General features: G+C 44.5%; 1 protein-coding gene across 4 annotated transcripts in view; it reads left to right on the plus strand.

Moving 5' to 3' along the window:
• The window catches only part of pparg (peroxisome proliferator-activated receptor gamma), a 92,754-nt gene extending 70,876 nt beyond the window's left edge, over nt 1-21,878 (plus strand). For all 4 annotated transcript variants that reach the window (XM_029692695.1, XM_029692697.1, XM_029692698.1 and 1 more), the window contains 4 exons: nt 1,218-1,386; nt 2,863-3,306; nt 18,829-18,944; nt 21,517-21,878. In XM_029692695.1, the coding sequence (XP_029548555.1) occupies nt 1,218-1,386; nt 2,863-3,306; nt 18,829-18,944; nt 21,517-21,648 (861 nt within the window). In that variant the 3' untranslated portion in view covers nt 21,649-21,878. The remainder of the gene's footprint in view (nt 1-1,217; nt 1,387-2,862; nt 3,307-18,828; nt 18,945-21,516) is intronic.
• The last annotated feature ends 919 nt before the right edge of the window (nt 21,879-22,797 follow it).

The raw sequence follows: 22,797 nt of genomic DNA on the forward strand, positions 1-22,797 counted from the left end.
CAGATAGTCATCATGTTATAACAGGCTGTTGTCTCCAGAGAGTCATCATGTTATAACAGGCTGTTGTATCCAGAGAGTCATCATGTTATAACAGGCTGTTGTCTCCAGATAGTCATCATGTTATAACAGGCTGTTGTCTCCAGATAGTCATCATGTTATAACAGGCTGTTGTCTCCAGATAGTCATCATGTTATAACAGGCTGTTGTCTCCAGAGAGTCATCATGTTATAACAGGCTGTTGTCTCCAGAGCGTCATCATGTTGTAACAGGCTGTTGTCTCCAGATAGTCATCATGTTATAACAGGCTGTTGTCTCCAGAGAGTCATCATGTTATATCAGGCTGTTGTCTCCAGAGAGTCATCATGTTATAACAGGCTGTTGTCTCCAGAGAGTCATCATGTTATAACAGGCTGTTGTCTCCAGATAGTCATCATGTTATAACAGGCTGTTGTCTCCAGATTGTCATCATGTTATAACAGGCTGTTGTCTCCAGAGAGTCATCATGTTATAACAGGCTGTTGTCTCCAGAGAGTCATCATGTTATAACAGGCTGTTGTCTCCAGATAGTCATCATGTTATAACAGGCTGTTGTCTCCAGAGAGCCATCATGTTATAACAGGCTGTTGTCTCCAGATAGTCATCATGTTATAACAGGCTGTTGTCTCCAGATAGTCATCATGTTATAACAGGCTGTTGTCTCCAGATAGTCATCATGTTATAACAGGCTGTTGTCTCCAGAGCGTCATCATGTTGTAACAGGCTGTTGTCTCCAGATAGTCATCATGTTATAACAGGCTGTTGTCTCCAGAGAGTCATCATGTTATAACAGGCTGTTGTCTCCAGATAGTCATCATGTTATAACAGGCTGTTGTCTCCAGATAGTCATCATGTTATAACAGGCTGTTGTCTCCAGAGAGTCATCATGTTATAACAGGCTGTTGTCTCCAGATAGTCATCATGTTATAACAGGCTGTTGTCTCCAGAGAGTCATCATGTTATAACATGCTGTTGTCTCCAGATAGTCATCATGTTATAACAGGCTGTTGTCTCCAGAGAGTCATCATGTTATAACAGGTTGTTGTCTCCAGATAGTCATCATGTTATAACAGGCTGTTTTCTCCATATAGTCATCATGTTATAACAGGCTGTTGTCTCCATATAGTCAGCATGTTTCACAGTAATGTGCTTGAGTTTGTTTGTTTGTTGTCTCTCTGCAGCCGTTTGTAATACATGACATGAAGTCTCTTCAGGAAGGACAGAGGTTTATCAACTGCAGGCAGATGCCCATCCATGTTGTCCAGGAGACCAGGACTGAGGCTGGGCCTGAGGCTGGGCCTGAGGCTGGGCCTGAGGCTGGGCTTGGGACTGGAGCTGACTGTGGTCTAGGTATTATAATGGTGTTTCTATCCTCTGTGACTGTTTCTATTTTACTGTGACTGTTTCTATCCTCTGTGACTGTTTCTATTTTACTGTAACTGTTTTCCCTGTACCTTTTTTTCTCCTATTTATATTTTATTTTTTTGTAGATACCTTTGTTACCTTTCTACACTGAACAATGATATACATGCAACATGCAACAATTTAAAGATTTTACTGAGTTACAGTTCATGTAAGGAAATTAGTAAATAGAAATAAATGCATTAGTCCCTTATCTATGGATTTCCCATGACTGGGAATACAGATATGCATCAGTTGGTCACAGATACCTTAAAAAATAGATAGGGGAGTTGATTGTGGCTTGCATGTCCCACTCCTCTTCAATGGGTGTTCGAAATATCTGGATATTGGTGGGAACTGGAATACACGTCGATCCAGAGCATCCCAAACATGCTCAATGGGTGACATGTCTGGTGAGTATGCAGGACATGGAAGAACTGGGACATTTTCAGCCTCCAGGAATTGTGTACAGATCCTTGCGACATGGGGCCGTGCATTATCATGCTGAAACATGAGCTGATGGCGGTGGCTGAATGGCACGACAATAGGCCTCACGGTATCTCTGTACATTCAAATTGCCTTTGATAAAATTCAATTGTGTTCGTTGTCCGTAGCTTATGCCTGCCCATACCATAACCTCACCGCCATCATGGGGCACTCTGTTCACAACGTTGACATCAGCAAACCGTTTGCCCACACGAGCCATCTGCCCGGTACAGTTGAAACCGGGATTCATCCGTTAAGAACACACTTCTCCAGCTTTCCAGTGGCCAACGAAGGTGAGCATTTGCCCACTGAAATCAGTTACGACGCCGAACTGCAGTCAGGTCAAGACCCTTGTGAGGACGACGAGTGCGCAGATGAGATTCCCTGAGACGGTTTCTAACAGTTTGTGTAGAACTTATTTGGTTGTGCAAACTCAGTTTCATCAGCTGTCCCGGTGGCTGGTCTGAGACTATCCCGCAGGTGACGAAGCCAGATGTGACGGTCCTGGGCTGGTATGGTTACACATGGTCTGAAGTTGTGATGCCGGTTGGACGTACTGCCAAATTCTCTAAATCAACATTGGAGGTGGCTTATGGTAGAGAAATTAAGATTCAATTCTCTGGCAACAGCTGTGGTTTCTGACATTCCTGCAGTCAGCATGCCAAATGCATGCTCTCTCAAAACTTAAGACGTCTGTGGCATTGTGTTGTGTGACAGAACTGCACATTTTAGTGGCTTTTTGTTGTCCCAGCACAAGGTGCACCTCTGTAATGATCATGCTGTTTAATTAGTTTCTTGATATGCCACACCTTTTTATGCATATAGAACATTTTGAGGGTCTTTTATTTCATGAATCATGGGACCAACACTGTACATGTTGTGTTTATATTTTTGTTCAATGTAAATGAAATAACACTGAACAAATATGATTTTCTGCAGGTAGATGTCTGGCAGTGAGTGAAGGTCTGGCTGTAGGTGGATGTCTAGGTGGGGGTGTTGGTCTGGTCCAGGAGCCCACTGACGAGGTGCAGCTCAGGTTCTTCTACAGCTGTCAGTCGCGCTCCGCCGAGGCCGTCCGAGAGGTCACAGAGTTCGCTAAGAGCATCCCTGGCTTCGTGGGATTGGACCTGAACGATCAGGTGACTCTGCTGAAGTACGGCGTCATCGAGGTGCTCATCATCATGTGGGCTCCGCTCATGAACAAAGATGGTACACTGATCTCCTATGGACAGATCTTCATGACGAGAGAGTTCCTGAAGAGCCTGAGGAAACCCTTCTGTGATATGATGGAACCCAAGTTTGAGTTCTCTGTTAAGTTCAACACCCTGGAGCTGTATGACAGTGATATGGCACTCTTCCTCGCCGTCATCATCCTCAGTGGAGGTTAGTATTGTAATATTATTATTAGCATCATTACATAATGACAACCACCTCAGTGGAGGTGGGTGGGGCTTAGCTATCATCCTCAATGGAGGTGGGTGGGGCTTAGCTATCATCCTCAATGGAGGTGGGTGGGGTTTACTGTCATCCTCAGTGGAGGTGGGTGGGGTTTGCCGTCATCCTCAGTGGGGGTGGGCGAGGTTTAGTTACCATCCTCAATGGAGGTGGGTGTGGCTTAGCTATCATCCTCAATGGCTGTGGGTGTGGCTTAGCTATCATCCTCAATGGATGTGGGTGGGGATTAGCTATCATCCTCAGCAGTGGTGGTGGGGCTTTACAGTCTAGAAAAGTGTTATTCCAATTTTTTTAAGCAGGGACCCTATTTTTTCATTCAAATTTCTGGGAAACCCATTTTTTTGGCTAGGATTACTCGCAACCCCATCCCCCACACCCCAAATCTAATGACACAAACTTAAAAGCTGTACATTTAGATTTTTACATCGACAAATAACCTTAAATTCATTACATTTTCATCTCTTATCAAAATGAAAAGAAAAAATAAATTTACTCCAATACAATTGTATTTTCAATTGATCTTTCTCAAAAACATTTATGATTTTTGGCCTCCCGAGTGGCGCAGTGGTCTAAGGCACTGCATCGCAGTGCTAGCTGTGCCACTAGAGATTCTGGGTTCGAGTCCAGGCTCTGTCGCAGCTGGCTGCGACTGGGAGACTCATGGGGCGGTGCACAATTGGCCCAGCATCGCCCGAGTTAGGGGAGGGTTTGGCCGGCAGGGATGTCCTTGTCCCATCGACTCCTGTGGCGGACCGGGTGCAGTGCAGCTGACACGGTTGCCAGGTATACGGTGTTTCCTCCGACACATTGGTGCGGCTGGCTTCCGGGTTAAGTGGGCATTGTGTCAAGAAGCAGTGAGGCTTGGTTGGGTTGTGTTTCGGAGGTTGCGCGGCTCTCAACCTTTGCCTCTCCCGAGTCCGTACGGGAGTTGCAGCAATGAGACAAGGCTGTAACTACCAATTGGATACCACGGACCACAAGAAAGGTTTCACGTGTTTATTGTAGCAGCATAGATTTAGGGTTAATCAGCACAGCGACAGCTAGTATATGTCAGAAAGACAGGTTTGACCTGTATAGTAGCAGCATAGATTTATCGTGACAAAAGGAGTGAAGATGGTCCCTAAACCCTCTGCCTCCACATGTGAAGTTGGCAGCATATTAGATAAGTGGAGTTGGCAGCATATTAGATAAGTGGAGTTGGCAGCAAATTACATAAGTGGAGTTGGCAGCATATTAGATAAGTGGAGTTGGCAGCATATTACATAAGTGGAGTTGGCAGCATATTAGATAAGTGGAGTTGGCAGCATATTACAGTAAGTGGAGTTGGCAGCATATTACATACAGTAAATGTAGTTGGCAGCATATTACAGTAAGTGGAGTTGGCAGCATATTACAGTAAGTGGAGTTGGCAGCATATTACAGTAAGTGGAGTTGGCAGCATATTACAGAGGTGGAGTTGGCAGCATATTACTTAAGTGGAGTTGACAGCATATTACAGTAAGTGGAGTTGGCAGCATATTACAGTAAGTGGAGTTGACAGCATATTACAGTAAGTGGAGTTGGCAGCATATTAGATACAGTAAGTGGAGTTGACAGCATATAAGTGAAGTTGGACAGAAAGTGAAGTTGGCAGCATATTACAGTAAGTGGAGTTGGCTGCATATTACAGTAGGCGGAGTTGGCTGCATATTACAGTAGGCGGAGTTGGCTGCATTTTACAGTAGGCGGAGTTGGCTGCATTTTACAGTAGGCGGAGTTGGCTGCATTTTACAGTAGGCGGAGTTGGCAGCACATTACGCAAGCGGAGTTGGCAGCATATTACAGTAAGTGGAGTTGGCAGCATATTACATAAGTGAAGTTGGCAGCATATTACATAAGTGAAGTTGGCAGCATATTACATACAGTAAGTGAAGTTGGCAGCATATTACATAAGTGAAGTTGGCAGCATATTACAGTAAGTGAAGTTGGCAGCATATTACAGTAAGTGAAGTTGGCAGCATATTACATATAGTAAGTGAAGTTGGCAGCATATTAAGCAAAGGAAGTTGGCAGCGTACTACATAAGTGGAGTTGGTATCATATTACAAACAGTAAGTGAAGTTGGCAGCATATTAAGCAAAGGAAGTTGGCAGCGTACTACATAAGTGGAGTTGGTATCATATTACAAACAGTAAGTGAAGTTGGCAGCATATTACAGTAAGTGAGGTTGGCAGCATATTACATAAGTGAAGTTGGCAGCATATTACATACAGTAAGTGAAGTTGGCAGCATATTACAGTAAGTGAAGTTGGCAGCATATTACAGTAAGTGAAGTTGGCAGCATATTAGATAAGTGGAGTTGGCAGCATATTAGATAAGTGGAGTTGGCAGCATATTACATAAGTGGAGTTGGCAGCATATTACATAAGTGGAGTTGGCAGCATATTAGATAAGTGGAGTTGGCAGCATATTACATAAGTGGAGTTGGCAGCATATTAGATAAGTGGAGTTGGCAGCATATTACAGTAAGTGGAGTTGGCAGCATATTACAGTAAGTGGAGTTGGCAGCATATTACATACAGTAAATGTAGTTGGCAGCATATTACAGTAAGTGGAGTTGGCAGCATATTACAGTAAGTGGAGTTGGCAGCATATTACAGTAAGTGGAGTTGGCAGCATATTACAGAGGTGGAGTTGGCAGCATATTACTTAAGTGGAGTTGACAGCATATTACAGTAAGTGGAGTTGGCAGCATATTACAGTAAGTGGAGTTGACAGCATATTACAGTAAGTGGAGTTGGCAGCATATTAGATACAGTAAGTGGAGTTGACAGCATATAAGTGAAGTTGGACAGAAAGTGAAGTTGGCAGCATATTACAGTAAGTGGAGTTGGCTGCATATTACAGTAGGCGGAGTTGGCTGCATATTACAGTAGGCGGAGTTGGCTGCATTTTACAGTAGGCGGAGTTGGCTGCATTTTACAGTAGGCGGAGTTGGCTGCATTTTACTGTAGGCGGAGTTGGCAGCATATTACAGTAAGTGGAGTTGGCAGCATATTACATAAGTGGAGTTGGCAGCATATTACATAAGTGAAGTTGGCAGCATATTACATAAGTGAAGTTGGCAGCATATTACATACAGTAAGTGAAGTTGGCAGCATATTACATAAGTGAAGTTGGCAGCATATTACAGTAAGTGAAGTTGGCAGCATATTACAGTAAGTGAAGTTGGCAGCATATTACATACAGTAAGTGAAGTTGGCAGCATATTAAGCAAAGGAAGTTGGCAGCGTACTACATAAGTGGAGTTGGTATCATATTACAAACAGTAAGTGAAGTTGGCAGCATATTAAGCAAAGGAAGTTGGCAGCGTACTACATAAGTGGAGTTGGTATCATATTACAAACAGTAAGTGAAGTTGGCAGCATATTACAGTAAGTGAGGTTGGCAGCATATTACATAAGTGAAGTTGGCAGCATATTACATACAGTAAGTGAAGTTGGCAGCATATTACAGTAAGTGAAGTTGGCAGCATATTACAGTAAGTGAAGTTGGCAGCATATTACATAAGTGAAGTTGGCAGCATATTACAGTAAGTGAAGTTGGCAGCATATTACAGTAAGTGAAGTTGGCAGCATATTACATACAGTAAGTGAAGTTGGCAGCATATTACCTAAGTGGAGTTGGCAGCATATTACAGTAAGTGGAGTTGGCAGCATATTACAGTAAGTGGAGTTGGCAGCATATTACATATTAAGTGACATTTTCAGCATATTACACAAGTGGAGTTGGCAGCGTACTACACAAGTGGAGATGGCAGCATAGTACAGTAAGTGGAGTTGGCTGCATAGTACAGTAAGTGGAGTTGGCAGCGTACTACACAAGTGGAGTTGGCAGCGTACTACACAAGTGGAGTTGGCATTATTTTGTATATAGTAAGTGAAGGTGGCAGCATACTACATAAGTGGAGTTGGCATTATTTTGTATATAGTAAGTGAAGGTGGCAGCATACTACATAAGTGGATTGAAGTTAGATTGCGCCGACGGAGATGGCAGCATCGCGACTAGCTCTTAGAAAACTTTGCGATATTTCGTTTTTTATGTACTATTTTGTACATTACTAGCTCAGGAAATGTTTTGTGTCATTACATACAAGAACTATTGGATATTACATCGGCGGTAACTCACCAGAACTACCAGCATTACGACCAGGATTTCCCTGGAGCAGATCCTTTGTTTACTCTCCCCAGAGCAATTTAACTTATTCCAGAGGCCGACCCAAAACAGGAGGAGAGGCGCGCACACCACCCACCGCCTCCAAATATATTACTCGCTAATGTTCAGTCTTTGGATAACTAAGTTGATGAGCTTAGAGCAAGGATTCCTTTCCAGATAGACATCATGGCCTGTAACATACTTTGTTTCGTGGAAACATGGCTCTCTCGGGATACTCTTTCGGAGTTGGTAAAGCCAGCAGGATTCTCAGTATATCGCGCAGACAGGAATAAATATCTCTCATAGAAGCAGAAGGGCAGAGGGGTGTCTGTCATGATTAACGACATGGTGTAATTCTAGGAACATACAGTTCACCCGACCTAGAATACCTCACAATTAAATGCCATATTATCTCCCAAGAGAATTATCCTCCGTCATCGCCACGGCCGTTTACATCCCACCTCAAGCTGAAACCTCGATGGCTCTCAAAGAACCACATATCCTGAGGCTGCATTTATTGGTAGCTGGGGATTTTAACAAAGAAAATTTGAGGACTAGGCTGCCAAAGTTCTATCAACATATTGGCTGTCTTACTCAAGCTACTAAGACTCTCGACCATTGCTATTCAAACTTCCGGAATGCTTACAAGGCCCTCCCTCGCCCTCCTTTCGGCATATCTGACCACGACTCCATCTTGCTCCTCCTGTCCTATAGGCAGAAACACAAACAGGAAGTGCCCGTGCTTCGTACTATTCAATGCTGGTCTGACCAATCGGAATCCACGCTTCAGGATTGTTTTGATCACGTGGACTGGGATATGTTCCGGGTAGCTTGCGGAAATCATTTAGACGCATACACGGATACTGTGACTGAGTTCATAAGGTAGTGTACAGGAGATGTAGCACCCACTGTGTCTATTAAAACCTACCCTAACCAGAAACCGTGGATAGATGGTAGCATTCACGCAAAACTGAAAGCGCGAACCACAGCATTTAACCATGGCAAGGCTACTGGTAATATGGCACAATATAAACAGTGTAGTTATTCACTCCGCAAGACAATCAAACAAGCTAAGCGTCAGTATAGAGAGAAAGTAGAGTCGCAATTCAATGGCTCAGACACGAGACGTATGTGGCAGGGACTACAGACAATCACGGGCTACAAAAGGAAAACCAGCCAGTTTAGCCGGACAGGCTAAACACATTCTTCGCATGCTTTGAGGATAACAGTGCCACCAACATGGCCGGCTACCAAGGACTGTGGCCTCTCCTTCTCCGGTTCCAATGTGAGTAAAACATTGAAACGTGTTAACCCTCGCAAGGCTTCCGGCCCAGACCGCATCCCTAGCCGCGTCCTCAGAGCATGTGCAGACCAGCTGGCTGATGTGTTTACGGGCATATTCAATCTCTCCCTATCCCAGTCTGCTGTCCCCACATGCTTCAAGATGGCCACGATTGTTCCTGTACCCAAGAAGGTAAATGTAACTGAACTTAATGACTATCGCCCCGTAGCACTCACCTCTGTCATCATGAAGTGCTTTGAGAGACTAGTCAAGGATCATATCACCGCTACCTTTCCTGCCACCTTAGACCCACTTCAATTTGCTTACCGCCCCAATAGACCCACAGACGATGCAATTGCCGTTACTCTGCACACTACTCTATCCCATCTGGACAAGAGGAATACCTATATAAGAATGATGTTTATTGACGATAGGTCAGCATTCAACACCATGGTACCCTATGGTGTTAAATGCAGACGAAACAACAGTAGTAGACTTGATTATCAACGATGACGAGACAGCCTACAGGGAGGGGGTGAGGGCTCTGGGAGTGTGGTACCTGGAAAACAACCTCTCACTCAATGTCAACAAAACAAAGGAGATGATTGTGGACTTCAGGAAACAGCAGAGGGTACACCCCCCATCTACATTCACAGGACTGCAGTGGAGAAGGTAGAAAGCTTCAAGTTCCTTGGCATACACATCACTGACAAATTGAAATGGACCACCCACACATACAGTGTGGTGAAGAAGGCACAACAGAGCCTCTTCAACCTCAGGAGGCTAGAGAATTTTGACTTGTCACTTAAAACCTTCACAAAGTTTTACAGATGCACAATTGAAAGCATTCTGTCGGGCTGTATTACTGCCTGGTACGGCAACAGCACCACCCGCAACTGCAGGGCTCTCCAGAGGGTAGTGAGGTCTGCACAACGCATCACCGGGGACAAACTACCAGCCCTACAGGACACCTACAGCACCCGATGTCAAAGGAAGGCCAAAAAGATCATCAAGGACATCAACCACCCGAGCCACTGCCTGTTCACCCCGCTACCATCCAGAAGGCGAGGTCAATACAGGTGCATCAAAGCTGGGACAGAGAGACTGAAAAACAGCTTCTATCTCAAGGCCATCAGACTAGCCGGCTACCACCCGGTTACTGAACCCTGCACCTTAGAGGCTGCTGCCCTATATACATAGACATGGAATCACTGGCCACTTTAATAATGTTTACATACTGCTTTATTCATTTCATATGTATATACTGTATTCTATTCTACTGTATTCTAGTCAATGCCACTCCGATGTTACTCGTCCTAATATTTATATATTTCTTAATTACATTATTTTACTTTTAGATGTGTGTATTGTATGTGAATTGATATTCTACTGCAGTGTTGGAGCTGGGAACACATGCATTTCACTACACCCGCAATAACATCTGTTAAATATGTGTATGTGACCAATAGAATTTGATTTGATTTGATATTAGGTTTATATTAGGGTTAAATTAAGTTATTTTAGGGTTATTTTAGGGTTAGGGTTAGTGTTAACCCTAACCATTATATTAGAGGAACAGGAGGGTTATATTAGGGTGATATTAGGCTTCAATTATGGTCAGGGTTATATTAGGGTTGAATTATGGTCAGGGTTATATTAGGGTTATATTAGGGTTATATTAGGGTTGAATTATGGTTAGGGTTATATTAGGGTTGAATTATGGTTAGGATTATATTAGGGTTGAATTATGGTTAGGGTAATATTAGCCTTGAATTATGGTCAGGGTTATATTAGGGTTGAATTATGGTCAGGGTTATATTAGGGTTATATTAGGGTTGAATTATGGTTAGGGTTATATTAGGGTTGAATTATGGTTAGGGTTATATTAGGGTTGAATTATGGTTAGGGTTATATTAGGTTTGAATTATGGGTAGGGTTATATTAGGGTTGAATTATGGTCAGGGTTATATTAGGGTTATATTAGGCTTGAATTATGGTCAGGGTTATATTAGGGTTATATCAGGGTTGTATTAGGCTTGAATTATGGTTAGGGTTATATTAGGGTTAGGGTTATATTAGGGTTATGTAAGGGTTAGGGTTATATTAGGGTTAGGTTTAGGGTTATATTAGGGTGAGGGTTATATTAGGGTTAGGGCTATGTTAAGATTGGGGTTATATTAGGGTTAGGGTCAGGGTTATATTAGGGTTAGGGTTATGTTAGGGTGAGGGTTATATTAGGGTGAGGGCTATATTAGGGTTAGGGCTATATTAGGGTGAGGGTTATATTAGGGTTAGGGCTATGTTAAGGTTAGGGTTATATTAGGTTTAGTTTTATATTAGGGTTATGTTAAGGTTAGGGTTATATTAGGTTTAGTTTTATATTAGGGTTATGTAAGGGTTAGGGTTAGGGTAAGGGTTGGTTCCCCTTTGCTGCTATAACAGCCTCCACTCTTCTGGGAAGGCTTTCCACTAGATGTTGGAACATTGCTGCGGGGACTGCAGCTTCCATTCAGCCACAAGAGCATTAGTGAAGTCGGGCACTGATGTTGAGCGATTAGACCTGGCTCACAGTTGGTGTTCCAATAAATGCCAAAGGTGTTCAATGGGGTTGAGGTCAGGGCTCTGTGCAAGGACAGTCAAGGTCTTCCACACCGATCTAGACAAACTATTTCTATATGGACCTCTCTTTCTGCATTGGGGCATTGTCATGCTGAAACAGGAAAGGGCCTATGTATTCGGGCAGGTAGAGTTCTCCTGATATCCGCCAAACCCAGATTAATCCGTCGGACTGTCAGATGGTGAAGAGTGATTCCTTACTCGTGTTTCCATTGTTCCTGAGTCCAGTGGCGGTGAGCTTTACACCACTCCAGCCGGCGCTTGGCATTGCGCATGGTGATCTTAGGCTGCTCGGCCATGGAAACCCATTTCATGAAGCTCCCGACCAACAGTTCTTTTGCTGACGTTGCTTCCAGAGGCAGTTTAGAACTCGGTAGTGAGTGTTGCAACCGAGGACAGATGATTTTTACTCGCTACGCGGTCCTGTTCTGTGAGCTTGTGTGGCCTACCACTTCGCGGCTGAGCCATTGTTGCTCCTAGAAGTTTCCACTTCACAATAACAGCACTTACAGTTGACCGGGGCAGCTCTAGCAGGGCAGAAATTTCACAAACTGACTTGTTGGAAAGAAGGTATCCTATGATGGTGCCACATTGAATGTCACTGGGGCGGCAGGTAGCCTAGTGGTAAGAGTGTTGGGCTAGTAACCGAAAAGTTGCAAGATCGAATCCCTGAGCCGACAAGGTAAAAATCTATTGTTCTGCCCCTGAACTAGGAAGTTAACCCGGTGTTCCTAGGTCGTCATTGAAAATAAGAATTTGTTCTTAACTGACTTGCCTAGTTAATTAATGGCAAAATACAATTTATTTAAAAAAAACTGAGCTCTTCAGTAAGGCCATTCCACTTCCAATGTGTCTATGGAGATTGCATGGCTGTGTGCTCGATCTTATACTACTCTACTTTATATACCGGGGCTGGCTGGCCTTCTGTAGTCAATCGTAGGCTCAGTCACTGGTATACTTATATTTACAAAGCCATTTGGGGTTTACTACCTTTTTACTTGGGCATTTTTATTGTTCAGAAATGTGGTGGGTACTTCCTTTGTTCTCAGGACTTTATCCTGTTAACTGTTCCAAATGTCCGAACTGAATTTGGTAAAAGGGATTTTATGTACTCTGCGCCATCGGTTTGGAACGCCTTACAAAATACTTTAAAACTGGAAGAACTTGTCCCGATTGGTGTTTTGAAATCACCGATGAAGGATTTTGAGGCTGATTCTCTGATCTGTCAATGTTTTTAATTTGCTGTTTTATTACATTTACATTTTAGTCATTTAGCAGACGCTCTTATCCAGAGCGACTTACAGTAGTGAATGCATACATTTCATACATTTTTTTTTTCTCGTACTGGTCCCCCGTGGGAATCGAACCCACAACCCTGGCGTTGCAAACACCATGCTCTACCAACTGAGCCACACGGGACTATGATGTTGTTATACTCCTATGAATTCTATGTTTTTTTACTAGATTACCAGGAGTTTGTCATGTTGTCTGTCTGTAATTGTGTAATGACTTAGTGCTGCCAATCTTGGCCAGGACACTCTTCAAAAAGAGATTTCAAGTCTCAATGAGCCCTTCCTGGTTAAATAAAGGTTAAATCAAATAAAAATACACCTCTCAGTAACAGGTGTGGCTGAAATAACTGAATACACTAATTTGAAGGGGTTTCCACATACATAGTGTATGTATGGGGGACCATCTTGCCTGGTACTCCACCCTACCCAACACTCCTGGTACCCTACCCTACCCAACACTCCTGGTACTCTACCCAACACTCCTGGTACTCTATCCTACCCAACACTCCTGGTACTCTACCCTACCCAACACTCCTGGTACTCTACCCTACCCAACACTCCTGGTACTCCACCCAACACTCCTGGTACTCTACCCAACACTCCTGGTACTCTACCCAACACTCCTGGTACTCTACCCAACACAACACTCCTGGTACTCTACCCTACCCAACACTCCTGGTACTCTACCCAACACTCCTGGTTCTCTATCCTTCCCAACACTCCTGGTACTCCACCCTACCCAACACTCCTGGTACTCTATTCTACCCAACACTCCTGGTACTCTACCCTACCCAACACTCCTGGTACTCTACCCTACCCAACACTCCTGGTACCATACCCAACACTCCTGGTACTCTACCCTACCCAACACTCCTGGTACTCTACCCTACCCCACACTCCTGGTACTCTACCCTACCCAACACTCCTGGTACTCTATCCTACCCAACACTCCTGGTACTCTACCCTACACAACACTCCTGGTACTCTACCCTACCCAACACTCCTGGTACTCTACCCTACCCAACACTCCTGGTACTCTACCCTACCCAACACTCCTGGTACTCTACCCTACCCAACACTCCTGGTGCCCTACCCTTCCCAACACTCCTGGTACCCTACCCTACCCAACACTCCTGGTACTCTATCCTACCCAACACTCCTGGTACTCAACTCTACCCTACCCAACACTCCTGGTACTCAACCCTATCCTACCCACCACTCCTGGTACTCTACCCTACCCTACCCAACACTCCTGGTACTCAACCCTACCCTACCCAACACTCCTGGTACTCTACCCTACCCAACACTCCTGGTACCCTACCCTACCCAACACTCCTGGTACTCTACCCTACCCAACACTCCTGGTACTCTACCCTTCCCAACACTCCTGGTGCCCTACCCTTCCCAACACTCCTGGTACCCTACCCTACCCAACACTCCTGGTACTCTATCCTACCCAACACTCCTGGTACTCAACCCTACCCTACCCAACACTCCTGGTACTCAACCCTACTCTACACAACACTCCTGGTACTCTACCCTACCCAACACTCCTGGTACTCTACCCAATGCTCCTGGTACTCTACCCTACCCAACACTCCTGGTACTCAACCCTACCCTACACAACACTCCTGGTACTCTACCCTACCCAACACTCCAGGTACTCTACCCAACGCTCCTGGTACTCTACCCAATGCTCCTGGTACTCTACCTTACCCAACACTCCTGGTACTCTACCTTACCCAACACTCCTGGTACTCTACCCTACACAACACTCCTGGTACTCTACCCTACACAACACTCCTGGTACCCTAGTCAACACTCCTGGTACCCTACACAACACTCCTGGTACCCTACACAACACTCCTGGTACCCTACACAACACTCCTGGTACCCTACCCCACACAACACTCCAGGTACTCTACCCAACACTCCTGGTACTCTACCCTACCCAACACTCCAGGTACTCTACCCAACACTCCTGGTACTCTACCCTACACAACACTCCAGGTACTCTACCCAACACTCCTGGTACTCTACCCTACCCAACACTCCTGGTGCCCTACCCTAACCACCATTCCTGGTACTCTACCCCACACAACACTCCTGGTACTCTACCCTAACCACCATTCCTGGTACTCTACCCAATGCTCCTGGTACTCTACCCAATGCTCCTGGTACTCTACCCTACCCAACACTCCTGGTGCCCTACCCAACACTCCTGGTGCCCTACCCTACCCAACACTCCTGGTACTCTACCCTACCCAACACTCCTGGTGCCCTACCCTACCCAACACTCCTGGTGCCCTACCCTACCCAACACTCCTGGTACTCTTTCCTACCCAACACTCCTGGTGCCCTACCCTACCCAACACTCCTGGTACTCTACCCTACCCAACACTCCTGGTGCCTTACCCAACACTCCTGGTGCCCTACCCTACCCAACACTCCTGGTACTCTACCCTACCCAACACTCCTGGTACTCTACCCACCCACCACTCTTGGTACTCTACCCACCCACCACTCTTGGTACTCTACCCAATGCTCCTGGTACTCTACCTACCCACCACTCTTGGTACTCTACCCACCCACCACTCTTGGTACTCTACCCAATGCTCCTGGTACTCTACCCTACCCTACCAAACACTCCTGGTACTCTACTCTACCCAACCCACCACTCCTGGTGCTCTACCCTACCATACCCAACACTCCTGGTACTCTACCCTACACAACACTCCTGGTACTCTACCTACCCACCACTCTTGGTACTCTACCCACCCACCACTCTTGGTACTCTACCCAATGCTCCTTGTACTCTACCCTACCAAACACTCCTGGTACTCTACCCTACCCTACCAAACACTCCTGGTACTCTACTCTACCCAACCCAACACTCCTGGTACTCTACCCTACACAACACTCCTGGTACTCTACTCTACCCAACCCAACACTCCTGGTACTCTACCCTACACAACACTCCTGATACTCTACTCTACCCACCACTCTTGGTACTCTACCCTACACAACACTCCTGATACTCTACCCAACCCACCACTCCTGGTACTCTACCCTACACAACACTCCTGGTACTCTACCCTACACAACACTCCTGGTACTCTACCCTACACAACACTCCTGGTACTCTACCCTACCCAACCCAACACTCCTGGTACCCTACCCAACACTCCTGGTACTCTACCCTACCCAACACTCCTGGTACCCTACCCAACACTCCTGGTACTCTACCCAACCCAACACTCCTGGTACTCTACCCTACCCAACCCAACACTCCTGGTACCCTACCCAACACTCCTGGTACTCTACCCTACCCAACACTCCTGGTACTCTACCCAACCCAACACTCCTGGTACTCTACCCTACACAACACTCCTGATACTCTACTCTACCATACCCAACACTCCTGGTACTCTACCCTACCCAACACTCCTTTTATTTTTTATTTATTTCACCTTTATTTAACCAGGTAGGTATATATATATATATATACACTGCTCAAAAAAATAAAGGGAACACTTAAACAACACAATGTAACTCCAAGTCAATCACACTTCTGTGAAATCAAACTGTCCACTTAGGAAGCAACACTGATTGACAATACAGTTCACATTCTGTTGTGCAAATGGAATAGACAACAGGTGGAAATTATAGGAAATTAGCAAGACACCCCCAATAAAGGAGTGGTTCTGCAGGTGGGGACCACAGACCACTTCTCAGTTCCTATGCTTCCTGGCTGATATTTTGGTCACTTTTGAATGCTAGCGGTGCTTTCACTCTAGTGGTAGCATGAGACGGAGTCTACAACCCACACAAGTGGCTCAGGTAGTGCAGCTCATCCAAGATGGCACATCAATGCGAGCTATGGCAAGAAGGTTTGCTCTGTCTGTCAGCGTAGTGTCCAGAGCATGGAGGTGCTACCAGGAGACAGGCCAGTACATCAGGAGACGTGGAGGAGGCTGTAGGAGGGCAACAACCCAGCAGCAGGACCGCTACCTCCGCCTTTGTGCAAGGAGGAGCAGGAGGAGCACTGCCAGAGCCCTGCAAAATGACCTCCAGCAGGCCACAAATGTGCATGTGTCTGCTCAAACGGTCAGAAACAGACTCCATGAGGGTGGTATGAGGGCCCGACGTTCACAGGTGGGGGTTGTGCTTACAGCCCAACACTGTGCAGGACGTTTGGCATTTGCCAGAGAACACCAAGATTGGCAAATTCACCACTGGCGCCCTGTGCTCTTCACAGATGAAAGCAGGTTCACACTGAGCACGTGACAGACGTGACAGAGTCTGGAGACGCCGTGGAGAACGTTCTGCTGCCTGCAACATCCCCCAGCATGACCGGTTTGGCGGTGGGTCAGTCATGGTGTGGGGTGGCATTTCTTTGGTGGGCCGCACAGCCCTCCATGTGCTCGCCAGAGGTAGCCTGACTGCCATTAGGTACCAAGATGAGATCCTCAGACCCCTTGTGAGACCATATGCTGGTGCGGTTGGCCCTGGGTTCCTCCTAATGCAAGACAATGCTAGACCTCATGTGGCTGGAGTGTGTCAGCAGTTCCTGCAAGAGGAAGGCATTGATGCTATGGACTGGCCCGCCCGTTCCCCAGACCTGAATCCAATTGAGCACATCTGGGACATCATGTCTCGCTCCATCCACCAACGCCACGTTGCACCACAGACTGTCCAGGAGTTGGCGGATGCTTTAGTCCAGGTCTGGGAGGAGATCCCTCAGGAGACCATCTGCCACCTCATCAGGAGCATGCCCAGGCATTGTAGGGAGGTCATACAGGCACGTGGAGGCCACACACACTACTGAGCCTCATTTTGACTTGTTTTAAGGACATTACATCAAAGTTGGATCAGCCTGTAGTGTGGTTTTCCTCTTTAATTTTGAGTGTGACTCCAAATCCAGACCTCCATGGGTTGATAAATTGGATTTCCATTGATTATTTTTGTGTAATTTTGTTGTCAGCACATTCAACTATGTAAAGAAAAAAGTATTTAATAAGATTATTTCTTTCATTCAGATCTAGGATGTGTTGTTTGTGTTCCCTTTATTTTTTTGAGCAGTATATATATATATATATATATAACCCTGACCCTTTATTTAACCAGGTAGGCTAGTTGAGAACAAGTTCTAATTTGCAACTGCGACCTGGCCAAGATAAAGCGTAGCAATTTGACACATACAACAACAGAGTTACACATGGAATAAACAAAACATACAGTCAATAATACAGTAGAACAAAAGAAAACAAAAAGTCTATATACAGTGAGTGCAAATGAGGTAAGTTAAGGCAATAAATAGGCCATGGTGGCGAAGTAATTACAATATAACAATTAAACACTGGAATGGTAGATGTGCAGAAGATGAATGTGCAAGTAGAGATACTGGGGTGCAAAGGAGCAAGATAAATAAATAAATACAGTATGGGGATGAGGTAGGTAGATAGATGGGCTGTTTACAGATGGGCTATGTACAGGTGCAGTGATCTGTGAGCTGCTCTGACAGCTGGTGCTTAAAGCTAGTGAGGGAGATATGAGTCTCCAGCTTCAGAGATTTTTGCAGTTCGTTTCAGTCATTGGCAGCAGAGAACTGGAAAGAAAGACGACCAAAGGAGGAATTGGCTTTGGGGGTGACCAGTGAGATATACCTCCTGGTACCCTATCTTACCAAACACTCCTGGTACTCTACCCTATACAACACTCCTGGTACCCTACCCAACACTCCTGGTACTCTACCCTATACAACACTCCTGGTACCCTACCCAACACTCCTGGTATTTTACCCTATACAATACACATACATCATATATTTTAGCCAGGCTTAAAATATAATTAAATATAGTTATAGAAAATATAACTAACAGTTATTTAAATCATGACTTTATCAGACACATTCCCCTTTTACACACACATATCAACCTCAGCTCTCAGTCCTGCATTAAACAAGTTGTGCTGAAAGCCTCAAGCTGACACATCGTGTGTGTGTGTGTGTGTGTGTGTGTGTGTGTGTGTGTGTGTGTGTGTGTGTGTGTGTGTGTGTGTGTGTAGATCGTCCAGGCCTGCTGAATGTGAAGCCCATTGAGGAGCTACAGGAAACAGTCCTCCACTCTCTGGAGCTCCAACTGAAACTCAACCACCCAGACTCCCTGCAGCTCTTCGCCAAGGTATTACCATGGAGATATACAGTATACTGTAGAAAATACTCTGATGAGTTCTGAAGATATACTGTAGAATACTCTAACGGGTTCTAGTTCTAGTACTCTGTTCTGATTCTAGTTCTAATACTAAAATGGATTCTAATTCTAATCTAATGCTCTGTGTTCTGATTCTAGTTCTAATAGTCTAATGGGTTCTAATTCTAGTTCTAATACTCTGTTCTAGTTCTAGTACTCTGTTCTGATTCTAGTTCTAATACTAAAATGGATTCTAATTCTAATCTAATGCTCTGTGTTCTGATTCTAGTTCTAATAGTCTAATGGGTTACAAACGGACTTTACAGCTACAAGTAGTGAGTGGAATTATAAATGGACTATACAGCCACAAGTAGTGTGGAGTTACAAACAGAGTATACAACTACAAGTAGTGAGTGGAGTTACAAATGGACTATAGTTCACTGTTCACTGTGATTACGATTATTTGACCCTGCTGGTCATTTATGAACATTTGAACATCTTGGCCATGTTCTGTTATAATCTCCACCCGGCACAGCCAGAAGAGGACTGGCCACCCCTCGTAGCCTGGTTCCTCTCTAGGTTTCTTCCTAGGTTCTGGCCTTTCTAGGGAGTTTTTCCTAGCCACCGTGCTTCTACACCTGCATTGCTTGCTGTTTGGGGGTTTTAGGCTGGGTTTCTGTACAGCACTTGGATATATCAGCTGATGTAAGAAGGGCTATATAAATACATTTGATTTGATTTAGTAAACAAGTTAAATGTCTTGTACAGATGAAATATTTTTCTCACACATAGCTTACTTGGACACCGCGTCCCCACATTTCCCACTCTCCCACGTAGAATACCCTGAAGCCACAGGGCTCTTCTCGCAGGCTCTATTTCCCTACGTGGGAGCATTGCGATCCGTAGGTCGTGATTTTTGACCTGGTTACATGTACATTGAACAACACAGCAGCTTTTTACTAAAAAATCAACATCGAAGTTGTATCTTTTACACTGGGGGTGAATGGGGAAGAATGTTTGTTTTCCCCAATTTGTGGGTGTGGTCCTTATTATTACGTGAATATATATCGACTTGGATTAGGGGTACTGGAGATACACTACCGGTCAAAAGTTTTAGAACACCTACTCATCCTAGGGTTTTTCTTTATTTTGACTATTTTCTACATTGTAGAATAATAGTGAAGACATCAAAACTATGAAATAACAGATATGGAATAATGTAGTAACCAAAAAAGCATTAAACAAATCAAAATATATTTTATATTTGAGATTGTTCAAAAAGCCACCCTTTGCCTTGATGACAGCTTTGCACGCTCTTGGCATTCTCTCAACCAGTTTCATGAGGTAGTCACCTAGAATGCATTTCAATTAACAGATGTGCCTTCTTAAAAGTTCATTTGTGTGATTTCTTTCCTTCTTTATGCCAATCAGTTGTGTTGTGACAAGGTAGAATATTTGTATACAGAAGATAGCCCTATTTGGTAAAAGACCAAGTCCATATTATGGCAAGAACAGCTCAAATAAGCAAAGAGAAATAACAGTCCATCATTACTTTAAGACATAAAGGTCAGTCAATTCAGAACATTTCAAGAACTTTGAAAGTTTCTTCAAGTGCAGTTGCAAATACCATCAAGCGCTATGATGAATCTGGCTCTCATGAGGACCGCCACAGGAATGGAAGACCCAGGGTTACCTCTGCTGCAGAGGATAAGTTCATTAGAGTTAGCAGCCTCAGAAATTGCAGCCCAAATAAATGCTTCACAGAGGTCAAGTAATAGACACATTTCAACATCAACTGTTCAGAGGAGATTGTGTGAATCAGGCCTTCATGGTTGAATTGCTACAAAGAAACCACTACTAAAGGACACCAATAAGAAGAAGAGACTTGTTTGGGCCAAGAAACACAAGCAATGGACATTAGACCAGTGGACATTTTTCCTTTGGTCTGGAGTCCAAATTGGAGATCTTTGTGAGACGAGGTGTGGGTGAACACTCTAATGGGTTCTGGAGATATACTGTAGAATACTCTAATGGGTTCTGGAGATATACTGTAGAATACTCTAATGGGTTCTGGAGATATATTGTAGAATACTCTAATGGGTTCTGGAGATATATTGTAGAATACTCTAATGGGTTCTGGAGATATACTGTAGAATACTCTAATGGGTTCTGGAGATATATTGTAGAATACTCTAATGGGTTCTGGAGATATACTGTAGAATACTCTAATGGGTTCTGGAGATATATTGTAGAATACTCTAATGGGTTCTGGAGATATACTGTAGAATACTCTAATGGGTTCTGGAGATATACTGTAGAATACTCTAATGGGTTCTGGAGATATACTGTAGAATACTCTAATGGGTTCTAATTCTAGTTCTAATACTATAAAGAGTTCTAAATCTATTCCTGTGGGTGTTCCCTTGCTCTCAAATCAACTTCCTGTGTTTGTACATTTGGGATCTGTCTTCTGCCTTTTTTAAAAAAACGTATTTGATCGTTTTAATTTGTTGGCTGCGTATAAAAGGTTCCTAACAAATGAAACATATTATGTATCGTTTAGGTTCTGCAGAAGATGACAGACCTGAGGCAAATAGTAACAGACCACGTGCACCTAATCCAGCTACTGAAGAAGACTGAAGTGGACATGTGTCTCCACCCACTGCTGCAGGAGATCATGAGAGACCTCTACTAGTAGGGTCAATATGAAATGGCACCCTATTCCCTATATAGTGCACTACTTTTGCGCACTATATGAAATAGTTTTTCATCCAAGGTAACGGAAAGACACTGGTTGAAAACTTCATATGGATGTGTTAGTCCTATTGATGCCACTGAGGAGGCATATTGGGGCGGCAGGTAGCCTAGTGGTTAGAGTGTAGGGGCGGCAGGTAGCCTAGTGGTTAGAGTGTAGGGGCGGCAGGTAGCCTAGTGGTTAGAGTGTAGGGGCGGCAGGTAGCCTAGTGGTTAGAGTGTAGGGGCGGCAGGTAGCCTAGTGGTTAGAGTGGAGGAACGGCAGGTAGCCTAGGGGTTAGAGTGTAGGGGGGGGGGCAGGTAGCCTAGTGGTTAGAGTGTAGGGGCGGCAGGTAGCGTAGTGGTTAGAGTGTAGGGGTGGCAGGTAGCCTAGTGGTTAGAGTGTAGGGGCGGCAGGTAGCCTAGTGGTTAGAGTGTAGGGGCGGCAGGTAGCCTAGTGGTTAGAGCATTGGGCCAGTAACCGAAAGGTTGGTGGATCGAATCCCCAAGCTGCCAAGGTCAAAATCTGTCGTTCTGCCCCTGAACAAGGCAGTTAACCGTCATTGTAAATAAAAATGTGTTCTTAACTGACTTGCTTAAAGGTAAAATAATAAATATTGGAATACTATATTAGGGACTAGTCGTTACCTGGCAGAATGAGATGTTAACCTGTCTGACGTTATAGATTCTAAATGGTCCTATTGGCACTGTTGAAAAGGAAAAAACACTGTGATTATTATGAGCCATATACTGTAGTTCTCTGCATATCACCACCAATTAATATATGTTATGCTGTATGTAGGTGATAGATTCTGTTCATTACAAATGAATATATGTTATGCTGTGTGTAGGTTCATTACAGAGTTTATAAACAAACATCATGATTTATCCCCATAGGACCAGATAGGCTACACTAGGTAACAGGTAGAAGGTCCACCTGTCAGATCTGATCTCAGTTGACTCACCTGCAACACATGGTTTCGATGTGTTTCTATAGTGCTTCTATAGGGTTTCTATAGTGCTTCTATAGGATTTCTATAGGTCTTCTATATTTTTTCTATAGGGTTTCACTATGCTAGTGTTTCTATAGGGTTGCTAGTGCTTCTATAGG

The sequence above is a fragment of the Salmo trutta genome, chromosome 16 (assembly GCF_901001165.1).
Source record: "Salmo trutta chromosome 16, fSalTru1.1, whole genome shotgun sequence".
Lineage (NCBI taxonomy): Eukaryota > Metazoa > Chordata > Actinopteri > Salmoniformes > Salmonidae > Salmo > Salmo trutta.